General features: G+C 41.2%; 2 protein-coding genes and 1 non-coding gene across 12 annotated transcripts in view; all 3 read left to right on the forward strand.

Moving 5' to 3' along the window:
- The window catches only part of ehbp1l1b (EH domain binding protein 1-like 1b), a 28,143-nt gene extending 26,506 nt beyond the window's left edge, over window positions 1–1,637 (forward strand). For all 10 annotated transcript variants that reach the window (XM_087180154.1, XM_087180145.1, XM_087180147.1 and 7 more), the window contains 2 exons: window positions 150–264; window positions 448–1,637. In XM_087180154.1, the coding sequence (XP_087036280.1) occupies window positions 150–264; window positions 448–535 (203 nt within the window). In that variant the 3' untranslated portion in view covers window positions 536–1,637. The remainder of the gene's footprint in view (window positions 1–149; window positions 265–447) is intronic.
- Window positions 1,638–2,983: 1,346 nt separating this feature from the next.
- trnae-cuc (transfer RNA glutamic acid (anticodon CUC)) lies at window positions 2,984–3,055 on the forward strand. Its single transcript has one exon. It is a non-coding gene; the product is annotated as a tRNA-Glu (tRNA).
- Window positions 3,056–4,408: 1,353 nt separating this feature from the next.
- Window positions 4,409–8,076, forward strand: LOC111672089 (CAAX prenyl protease 2-like). The gene is made up of 8 exons (XM_023429381.2): window positions 4,409–4,545; window positions 4,638–4,740; window positions 5,464–5,547; window positions 6,159–6,237; window positions 6,332–6,499; window positions 6,742–6,813; window positions 7,104–7,166; window positions 7,254–8,076. Exons 1-8 carry the CDS (start codon window positions 4,409–4,411, stop codon window positions 7,472–7,474), a joined length of 927 nt encoding a protein of 308 aa, XP_023285149.2. The 3' UTR covers window positions 7,475–8,076.
- The last annotated feature ends 3,898 nt before the right edge of the window (window positions 8,077–11,974 follow it).

An 11,974-nucleotide genomic window follows, 5' to 3' on the forward strand; every position in this document is an offset into this window, starting at 1 on the left:
AGGAAGAAGTATTCAAATCATTTACTGAAGTGAAAGCAGGAATATCACAGTGTAAAAATATCATTAATCTGCAAAGTCCTCAGTAACGACATCTTTACAGTAAATGATTATGTGAACCATTATGTAAAGTGCTGCTGTTTGCCCTGCAGACTGGCAGAAGTCGTCCACTCATCAGCAGAGGGAGCAGCTTCTCCTCCAAGAGCTGGTGTCTTTGGTCAACCAACGGGACGAGATTATCAGAGACATCGACGCCAAGGAGAGAGGGTGAGTGTGTGTGGGTGTACAGCTGTGTGAAAAAGACAAAGTCACAGGAGGGAGATAGCAAATTCCTAAAATAAAAGAGAAAGCATTAAAAATTGATATTTATATATTGTATATTTCATATTATTTGATTACCATGTTTTAAATGAAACCTTTAGATTAATGATTGTAAAAATGTATGTGCAGGGCTCTGGAGGAGGACGAGCGACTGGAGCGCGGTCTAGAGATGAGGAGGAGAAAATACAGCAACAAAGACAAATGTGTCCTCCAGTGAGAAGAGAGGAGGAGCACAAAAGGCTTTTTACTGCTGAGCCCCTGAAGTCACAAAAGATGATACTTTTGTAGGTTGTTCATAATTTGTGTGCGCAGGATGAAAACAAATCTTTCAGGACTTGTGGGGGCTCTGTATTTTCCTGTTTGTTTTCTAAGTTAAGTGCCTTCATTTTCCCAGAGAACTGCCAGATTGAGGCTGCAGACTGTCATCTTCTTCTCTGTAAAAATGCTTGTCTGTTCATGTCACAGTTGAATTATTTTCAGTCTGTCTTAACATAATAGTATTATTTTGATTCAATTCACCTATTTTTATTTATTTAAATGATGCGTCAGAAAGTTGGACTTCTATTGCACATGTGGTGTTTTGTGTGTTTTGTGTGCGTATTCTTCTGTTCATTCAGTATTTGAACACTGGGTTTTCCTGTTTTGTTTGTTTGCTTGTTTTTCAAAATTAAAGCAGAATGTGCCATATCCTCGTAACTTTTATGGCAAATAATTTATAGATGCTTATGGTATGCACACATAAAAAAAGAAACTGCTCTGTTTCTGGTGATGTTTGTTTTACATTTCTGTGTCAGACATTTCCACCCTGAAAAATATCTGTTAACATGTCAAAACATTTCAGATGACATCACACATGAGAAGTCATGAGCTGGACTCAAAGCCACAGTGTTGTTTGTACAGTGTACACGTTTTCAACTGCAGGATGACTCCAATGTCACATTTTGATAAAGCCTGAAAGCATTTCCATGTATTTGCAATATTATACTTTTTTTCTTTGTTAGATGTTGGAGGTTGAAAGTGTTTTATTAAGGAGGCTCATGGTGGTTTGTAACTTAAAGTATTTATTTTAAGTGCCTTAAATCAATCATAATGTATATATGGTTGTGACGCCTGCTTTATGCACAGAAATTAACCTGTTTCCTCATTTCTGTGTTGTTTGACTACTGTATGCATGCTTTTTGAGGTGTGCTGATAAAGTGGTACTCTGCTTCATATCATCACTGTATGCCTATCACACTGTATACCTAAGGTTGCTGTCTTTATTTATGTTGAGAATGATGTTGATTATTATAGTAAATATTGGTTTGTTGTTTACATTTGCTATGTTTGAATTCTGTGTATTATTGATAAGGTGTACCATAGTGCTCAGAAAACAAATATATTTAATGCAATGTCCCATCACACCCTTTGTGGTGCTGATACATTAATATATTTGTATTATGAAGTGTCATGAACTCCTCAGCTCTGTAGTGAGTTTTGAAGTGTAAGATAATTAAAACATCAAATTACTTAAGTTAAATACACAAAATACAATTTTTATTTTACATCTTTGAGATGTTTTTGATGTTGCATAATGCAAAAAAATATTCAACATATTGCATCAGTTTAAGAGTTAAGAGTTCAAACCGCTCAGGCCAACACTTGCCCAGACTTACTCATAGGATTAGTTCATCCAAATCAAACAAGTGTAGGCCAGTGGTTCACAAATGGTGTGCCGGGTGAGGTAAGTCCAGGTGTGCCATGGTATTTTGAGACAAACCATTATTATTGCATTACACAACTATACAAAAAGTTCTGAGTTTTGTCAGTTCTTTGTATGCACTCATTTCCCAAGACAGGTAAATGCTATACCCTTAAAAAAAAACATTCAATAACCTTCGGCAACCCCTGATTTTCGCTGTCGGAGCAGGTATCAGATGGTGGGAATTATTACTGTGTGACACATCAAAGGGCCATCCATGGCCCTGATAGACAGCCAGTGCCAAGGAGGAGAGCAACTGTAGACACCAGTGCAGAAAACGAACCAACACCAAGACAAAAGTGAAACAAAGTCAATAGGCAGAATCACGAGCGCTACCTGTCTTATTGCTTCAGATGGCCCGGGGATGTTAACTACCCCCTAGCCCGAGTGCGTCATCTGTCGGGAGAAGTTGGCTAATGCTAACATGGTGCCAAGAAAGCTTAAAAGGCACTTGGAAACCAAACATCCCTCGCACGCTGCGAGAGACTTGGCCTATTCCAGGATAGCACGTGATCCGAGGCAGCAAGACAGCTTGTTGGATTGTGTGAAAGTGTCTGATAAGGCGATGGAGGCGAGTTACATGCTAGTGGGGTTTATTGCAAAGCAGAATAAACCTCACACAGTAAATAGCGGAGACACGGTGCCTTGGGCAGAAAAAGGTTGGAAATCACTGGTGTAGGCTAGAAACAGCGTGGTTAGGGCTAAGTCGGAAAATGAAGTTTGTTCAGATATGTAGGCTATGTAATCTTGTGCAACAGTACGTCATGGATGGGCCTACCTTTGAAAACATGAACGTTGCCTTCTTATTTATTTTTTTGTTCTTTTTCATTTTGCACAATGTATTACTAAAATATATGAAGCCGTTGACGAGAGACGTGCTTTTCCCTCAAAAACTTTAACCATCGTCACGGGATTGTGAGCACTTCCCTGGTGGTCTAGTGGTTAGGATTCGGCGCTCTCACCGCCGCGGCCCGGGTTCGATTCCCGGTCAGGGAACGACTACGTTTTACTCTGCAAAGGCTAATATGTTTAACCGCAACTCGGATTTTGTTCTTCATTGTTTCTGTAAATTAACCTCTGCATGTTAAGGAGTTACCTCCCATCCTCAACTATTTGCTAGAAGAAGTATTCCCCTTGACGTTGTAGTTCATGAAACGGTTATGTTGCTTCTCATTTCATCCCATCAAATCCGGAGTGTGATAATTTACCAAACAAAGAGCTGAATCAACACCTCTCAACAGTCTCAACCAACATTTAACATTATGAGATTCATGGAGTATTTATTGTGGAGCTATCCCAGATAGTAAAATGCAAGTTATGGCCCAACACATGCCTTGGTCCTCGGCCTGAGTCTGGCCCATATCTGGGCAGATTCCAGCTATTATCCTCTTATATTGACTGGCAGCCAGAAGATTTTCTGTGTGCAGCATAATTGATCCAGACGTGGAAGTAGAATCTTACAATCATGTTGTATATGGACCGGATTCGGGCACTGGAACTGGGTGTACTGGGTCAGAAGAAGACTTATTTTGATATCTGGGATGGTTTTATTTTACAGGTTTTACAGGTGATCTTCTTGTGTCTAGTCCTTGTGCTGTAGCTGATATAGTTTAACTTTGGCCACTTCTGGGCAAATAGTACATTTAGTTTTTTTCTTAAGTGAAAATGAGTAAATAAGCTGTAGCTAAAAGTCAACAGCTCAGAGTCTTTCTCTTCTTGATTCTATCACTCATCCTGCAGATCACTTCAAGATTTTTACGCTGTCTTGTACATGCAGCATGTTTCAGATCCAGCCACAGATTTTCAATCATGTTCAGGTCGGGGGGGGGGCTGTGAGGTCCGTTCCAAAAGTTTCATCTTGTGTTCCTTGAAGTAATTAATGGTGGATTTTGAGGTCTGCTTTGGATCACTGTCCTGTTATAGAAGCCAACCTCTTTTCAGTTTCTTGAATGACTGCATGACAGTTCCATCCTGTATTTGCTGCTATTTAGTGGAATCTATTCTACCCCCATGTTTAAGGCGGTTGAATGCAATAAAATACAGGGTTGTATTTTTCTTTTTCTATTCAAAAATCTACAAAACATGTAATTTGCCCAGGGGTTCCTACACTTTTGCATACAACTGGATCAGTAAAGACAATAATTATAACCTGTGTGTTTGTGTGTGGACACTCACACCTCCATATGTGTCCTCTCAGTAGAGAGTATTAGAGCTAAGCAGCTCCCTCTAATCTGAACTGACAGACTGGATTGAGCCAGTCCAAAGCATGATGAAGCTGAGCTGTTATTGTTAGCCGTAGCTCACCTGAGGAACCTCCTGAAACTGTGATTTCACACCCTCAATTTTGTCATGCTGGAACCAGAACATGGTCTTATAAGGCAGGTGGAGCACGCCCATACAAGGTGCTGGGTGTGTGTGCTGAGCTGCCTTCTGCTCGCCTGTGTGTACGTTGGCAGTTTATATGTCTGGAGAAGCAGCTTACCCAGGTATACAACACACTAGCAGTTCTGTGACAGTGCTGTTAGACTGGGCTATTAAACTTTTGTGTGTATGTGTGTGTGTTTGTGTGTACGCACAGGGACCATCCTAGTGTGATAAAGCGTCGCTGTGTCAGTGTGCTGCTGGTCTCTGCGCTGTCACCTGCAGCAGTGAAGGCATGGATTCACTGGGCTGATATCAGGGTGAGTAGAATTCATCATCTGTATCACAGTATGTCTCTTCAATTATCGGCTTGTCACATTTTTACTACGGTTTTTCACAGTGGCAAAAACATTTATTTTCTCAAACATGTAAATACAAAACCCAGTTGTCCAACTACATTCACAAAACCTATAGAAAATATTTTTTTATATTATATTTTTTTTATCTTCCTGTGAAAACAGCACTTTCTTTTCGCACTACATTTTTTTCAACCGCTGAACTACCGTATTTCTGCACACAAGTGCACTTACTTGACTTGGATAAGTCAAAAGGTCTGCTGCGAAAAAGGTCCATTGATTTATACTGACAGGTGTCTCATCAACAAGGATAGCCTAAATGACGGACCCACCTCTCTGTATAATGTGATACAGTTCAGCAGCACCACAAACTACACCCTGCAGGCGCTGAGCTTCTGTAGAACAAAAAGCGACCTTTATAATCTTGTGTCCCTTGCATCAGACTGTGGTGTACCTAATAAACTGGTAACTTAGTGTAGACACTCCGTACAGGGAGTCAATATCTTTCTCAAGGACACTTCACAGAGGGGACTGAACCCTGAACCCATCCAGGTGAAGGGCTGTGTCCTCAATCCAAGGGGCATGTTCACCATAAATAAGGGGTCATATGGGGTCACTCATCAGCTTAACTTTACAGTCACTTTAGTGTAAAGGTTTTGTTCATAAGGGTAAATTTTGGCCTTCCAGGTCGATGCGTCTGTATGGGAGCTGATGGGGGTTCGTCTGGAAGGTTTTGTTCCTGCACTCATACTGCCACTGCTACTAACTATGGTACGTCAGAGAGTCCTCACATAGATGAGCCCCTCAAGAAAAAGATGATGTTTCTATCCCTAAAAACCATCTGGAGCAAATGTTTGCTTTGTTAAAATCACAAGAATTAGACTCTCTGCAACTTGAGCACCTGCTTTTCGCAGCTGGTTCGATAATATTGCTTGGCAAGGAGCACTGAGAGATACATCTCAGGATCTGAGGAAAAACAAACACAATAAAAAAAGCATTTTATTTTATTCATTTTTAACAATTTTTACTACCTTATTTTCTTTAACCTGCCAGACCTAAAGTCAACCTGAGATTCTTTAAGGTAAATCTACTTGGATGAAAGAAACGGTATTCTGTGGATCCTCTTTCCCTCTTAGAACATTTTATTTATGCTGCACTAAGGCAGTTTTGACATTTCAGAGACTCAGTTTCCATTCCTGCTGCATTACAGCATGGCTTTACAACCTCCATGAAATTACTGCATTTTGTAGCAATATCCCATGAGCATCCTTAAACCACACATTGAAATGCTGTGCCCTGCTGTTTCTAGATCCCCATCTTTAATCTCTTTTTATGTACTTCCACTGGATGTTATAAACAACTGGTTTTATTCTAAACATCAGGTTTTTTATCTTGGTCCCCTGGTTCATTCCGCAATGGACAACCCTAATGGCTTCACTATGGAACTGCAGTCTGCACTGGGTGAGTTATACTTTGTGTGTGTGTATATATATGTGCTTTGTATGTATTTGATGTTTATGTCATACATAGTAAAGTCCTGACTTAATCTTCCCAGATGTTCAGTCGTGGAGACTCTCACTAGGAGACGTAGTGTGGCTCAGGAACCAGGTGGTGGCGCCAGTGACGGAGGAGCTGGTGTTCAGAGGGGCCATGCTGCCCATGCTGGTGCCCTGTGCAGGACCCACAGCTGCCATCTTTATGGCTCCACTCTTCTTCGGTGTCGGTGTGGCAACCAGATTTTCAGACTTTACCAACTCAAGATTTGACTCTTTTACAGATTAACAAATGATAAAATACATGAATTAAATGAATGCCTTTTGTTTGCGGGATGAATGAAAGTTTTTTGTTGTTTTTGTTTAAATACCTATTAGTAAGTGCAAGATTATTTTCGATGACATGATATTTGTTAACCAAACAAACTACATTTATCCCACAATTCATAGTTCTTTTACCGTGTTATTCTAGCTCATTTCCACCATATCAAAGAGCAACGGCGCCTCCAGAAGGATAGTATGAGAGTCATTCTCCTGGTGGCAGGTCAGCTGGCTTTCAAACTTCTCCTCAAGTAAACCAAAGTGAAACAATGCAAGCATCGGCTGATGTATGCTTTTATCTCACAGCTGCATGGATTAAATAGCTTTTCAAATCTCATGCACCACAGACATCTTCATCTAAACCTTGGTTCATGTTTAGTATGTATTACACAACCTCTATCAGCTTTGCTTGAGTATAACATGGACATGCTAAAGATATAATAAGCATTTATCATATTGATTTTGTAGAGGAAGATTATAAATGCGGCTCTTCTTTATGCTGTTCTGTTGCAGGGATGCAGTTCTTGTACACAACTGTGTTTGGTGCCTTCACTGCCTTCATATTCATGAGAACTGGTGAGATGTGGAGAGAACAGGACAGCGCATTTCCTCGCTACTCAACCACAGACCACGCCTCATTGAGTCTCTTGTCTCTCTCTATAGGTCATATTGTGGGCCCAGTTTTGTGCCACTCGTTCTGTAACAGTCAGGGCCTGCCTGACATCGGCTCCGCCCTGCAGCACCCTCAACGCACAGCTCTACTCTTCCTATATCTGATGGGAGCCCTGCTGTTTCTGGTGCTGCTCTTCCCGCTGACAGACCCCTTCTTCTATGGTGCCATTCCTGTCTGCAGCCTGGCTCCCGCTCCCGCGCCTGTATGCTAGATCAAGTTAATTGCAATACAGTCACCTTGCTGTTAAAACTCTGTGTGTGTGTGTGTGTGTATGTGTGTGCGTGTGTGTGTGCGTGAGAAGAGAACGATTCTAACAGTTCAGACATTTCCTGCATGGTCGAAATATTTCCTACTGTATTGAAACTCAACACCAGAACAACTTTCCCTGGGTGAGAGAGAGAGAGAGAAAGAGAGAGAGAAAGAGAGGTAGAGAGGTGTGTGTGTGTGTGTGTGTGTGTGTGTGTGTGTGTGTGTGTGTGTCCGAGAAAGACAGATGAAGTGTGAGAATGACTGAGTGAAAACGGAAGGCGGTAGAGGAGACAGCAGTGGAGAGAGACACATATGCAGACAGAGAGAGAGAGAGACGGACAGAAACACAGACACTGGGGCCAAAAAACACACGAAAGGAACCAAAGTGGAGAGAGACGACTATGTCAAGTCACATTATGAGGACAAATAAGGCCATGAAAGGCAGACTTGTCCTGAAGATAGTGAGAAGGAATGGTTACAGCCAGAAGCAACAAGAGGATTGCCAACAGACATGAAGTGGAGAGAAGAGAAGAGAAGAGAAGAGAAGAGAAGAGAAGAGAAGAGAAGAGAAGAGAAGAGAAGAGAAGAGAAGATTAATGGAGAAAAGAAAAGGAAAGGGGAGGATAGGGGGAAACATGAGTGTGTCCCCAAGGAAATTCAGAATGTGGAGGAGAGGAGAGGAGAGGAAGAGAGGAGGAGAGGAGAGGAGGTGGTAGAGGAGAGGAGAGGGGTTGTTCAGGGTCAGTGGAAATAGTGAAGGGTTAGGACTGAGAGGTGAAAGGCTGTGCCGGTTAGGATTTATGAGACAGACTGGCAAGCTCTTTATAAAAACTGTGTTTACAACCTAAACCAGAGAAGACAAAGTTAATTCACATGCACTTCTGCAGATGCACGCACTAGACCAGACCGGACTAGACAAGATTTATATGGTTTGGAATATATGGAATATAATGTGATATAGGGGAGTAATAGTCTAAGCTAACAACTGCTAGCAGTAGATTTATATTTACCATCCAGATATAGATATAATAAAGTATCTATCTATCTATCTATCTATCTATCTATCTATCTATCTATCTATCTATCTATCTATCTATCTATCTATCTATCTATCCATCCAAAAAGAAATTGTATGAGCATATTCTCCTGAATGTCAAACTATCCCTTTAATTTGAATTTATTGCATCTGATTCTTCTGTGTGTGTGAGCAGTGAGTCTGTAACAACACCAACTCCCCATTACATTTAGCACCAACTAACATCTGAAGACACACTAGGATTTATAGCGTGTTCGACTATGAAAAGGTTTAAAGGGAATTAAGGAAGGTTTTTTTTCAAATCTTTATTTATCCAAGGATAGACTGCTGATTTCTCATCATGCTCCGTCTCTGCTTCACTTTCATATATTTCATCTCAGTCATACTTGGGTCCTTTCCAGTGCAACAGCACAGACTTCGGTTGCTGGCTGCTGAAAGTTTCAGGATTTATTATTTTTTGGGGGGGGAAAGACTTTGCTACTCTGCATCAAGCTTGACAGGAGTTTTTGCAAGAAGCGACTGTATTACCTATTTACCTCCCCGGTGTTTTTCCTCGGAGAATTATGCAGAGATAAAAATCCTACAACCTCTGATTTGGCAGCCACAGACTGAGACTGTAAGGTGGCCACTGCCTCACAGCTGGGAATGTGAAATGAAGACAAGCAGAACAATAGAGAGGGAAGAAAGAGAGGCTGTTATTCGACTTCAGTGCAGAGGACTGGTCTGCAGAAGATTTTAGCATTGTGGTTAGGGAATGATTTACCTTCCTTTGCTGATGCTGAGTCAGTTCAGAAAGCAGCTTTTTGAGCCACAATTGAGACCAGGACACATGTAGGAAGAGAGAAGAAATGGTGCAGAGAGAAGTGCTGGGTTATCTCAAAGGTCCGACAGGCTTTGTGTCTAGTCCCTTTCTTGTAGAGTCATAATCCTTTCTTCTCACTGTTAATGCATTTACCATTACACACACACACACACACACACGCACACACACGCACACGCAGATGGCTCTCTCCTTGGAGAAATATGAGTGTATCATGAAAGATTCTACAAAAGAAGTGTAAGATGTATGCGTGCGTCTGTGTGTGCATGTGCATGGCTGTGTCTATGGAAAAGCTGAGCCTATCATCTGGTAAAGGAATAATCTGTCAGGAATTATCCTCTCCCAGCGCTCTCTCCATCTCTCTTTCTGCCTCTCAGCAGTTTTTTTTTTTTCAAACCTTAACAACCAGGGTTTCTGTTTGTCTGAGGTTTGTTTACACGTATATGATTCTTTCATATATTAGTGTCACTCCGGCTTTTACTTGTCATGTTGCTTTTTCTTTCTTTTTTTTTCTTTTTTTTTCTCCAAAGCTGAAAAATGTTTTGTGGACAGCCAGAGCTTAGTCACTGCAGTTTCCATCTGCAGCCATGTTTGTTTTAAACTTGACTCCATACCGAAAAATTCAGAAGCAGCTGTTCACACAGTGGTATTTATTTCCCCTTTTTCCATTGTATAACAGATTAAAGAATGTCATGTGAGTATTCTTATAAATGGGAATCTCTAAATGAAGAAACTAATGAGATTTCCCAAATCCTGCCCATGCACTGAGATGTTGTTGTTCTGCAATCTGAAAATCTGAGTTGTTCTTCTGGAGCTGCTCAGTAGATAATGGTAGGGGGCTGTGTTTGTACTGGGCAGCTCCCAGTTGTGAGCGTGAGTGAGAATGAACATGAAGGAAGGAGAAAATGGCTGAAAAGCATATTACTTGGTCAAATAAAGGTTAACTTGCAAATCTCTTGTCATCATAGCTATTTAGAAAGCTGTGATGCAGGGTTACCAACAAGCTTACATCTGAAGTGTCCAAACATTTTTAGTTGATGGGCTTCAGGAACTGTAGATCTCAGCTGGCAGGAGTTTACTCTCTCTGGATTGAACAATTAGACAGCGATCCCCAGTCTGCTCAGATGTTTGTGGTGAAGATTTGTTGACAGTCTGGGTGTGGAAGGAGGGCATTCATGTCTGCTATGAAAGATGAAACATATGGACCTTGTAGAAGAAGTGGATAAAAGTATCGTCTTTTTCCTCCAGTCCACAGAAATCACCAGGAATGCCTACACTCCATTATTTAACCACAAGGCCGCAGCTAATTGCTTCAGTGTGTGCATGTGCGTGTGTGTGCGCGTTTCAATGTGTGTGTGTGTGTGTGTGTGTGTGTGTGTGTGTGTGTGTGACATAAGACACCAGTGGTTGGGAAAAATGAACAACTGACGTGTCCTGCTGTATTTGATATGGCACAAATGCTTCAACAGGCCTGAATGGGGCGAGTCTATGCTTCACTGACCCAAGACAGTGAGGAAACAACAATTTAGTTTCCTTGACATCAGTGGGGAAGTTTGCTGACCTTGGGGCCAGCAACAGTCCTACTTATTTTAAGAGAAGAAGAAAAAGTTTTCTTTTAATCATCTTAAGCAAAAGCAGGGAAAAGTATGACACTTGTAAAATGAATTACTTTCCAGGCTGTTTGTCCTTTTGTGAGTTTGCCTTTTTACATCCACACACTTGCATGAAGGAGCAGAAATGTATATTTCCATATATGCAAGTGGAATATAATGTCTTACAGTTTATATTTTGTGGAATACATAAAATAACATGATTTATTAGTTTGCCAATGTTTATTTTTTGTTTATAGTATAAATATATTTCCATTCATTTAACACATTTGTTCAACAAAACATTTACTAATAAATCCATGTGCACTCATGACACAAAGCTAAGGTGTTAAAATACATACAAATAAATACGTGTTTCTATTTCTTTCTACCAGTGCTCCCTGCGCACAGCTGGAAGTTACCCAGTACAAACACAGTCTGATCTGTTGGGTGTTAAGGGCTCCTCAGTAGTGCTAAGGCAGATCAAGAGTCGGGGGGGGGGCAAGTGCTTCTCTTTCTCTTTCCCCACCCAGATTTATCCTGCTGGTCCGATTTTAGCTTAAAGTTAGGGTCTCACAGAGCTGCACGGCTGCAGGCACTTAAGTCGCATTTTAAACGCTGTATCCAACAATTTCTGTTACTTAAGCGACAATCCAACATTCGCACAAACGTTGGCCTGGTGCACAGAGGTGACAGAGCAGACAAAGTTTGTTTGCGAGCTCTTGTCTTCTTTTACGCGACTATTTCTGAATACCGCTCAGGATTGACTGTCTGCATGTTTGCTGTTATCTCCACATTTAAATGGTTATTGCTGGCTTTTCACTCTGCCTTCCAGCGTGGCCATCTGTAAACATGTAAACACTTCCTTTCCAGCATGGTTGAGCAACACAACTTTGCCCGAAAAAATGTGTCATCGATCCAGATACCAAAAGTTTAGTGGCCACCAAAGAACATCAAATCAAGAACAGCTACTGGGCTGCGTGAATGGTTGAAGTGTGATGGAGAGGCCAAAGAGCT

The sequence above is a fragment of the Seriola lalandi genome, unplaced genomic scaffold, assembly GCF_002814215.2.
Source record: "Seriola lalandi dorsalis isolate HSWRI2012SDOR001 ecotype SW California unplaced genomic scaffold, Sedor1 jcf7180002054893, whole genome shotgun sequence".
In the NCBI taxonomy this organism is placed as follows: Eukaryota; Metazoa; Chordata; class Actinopteri; order Carangiformes; family Carangidae; genus Seriola; species Seriola lalandi.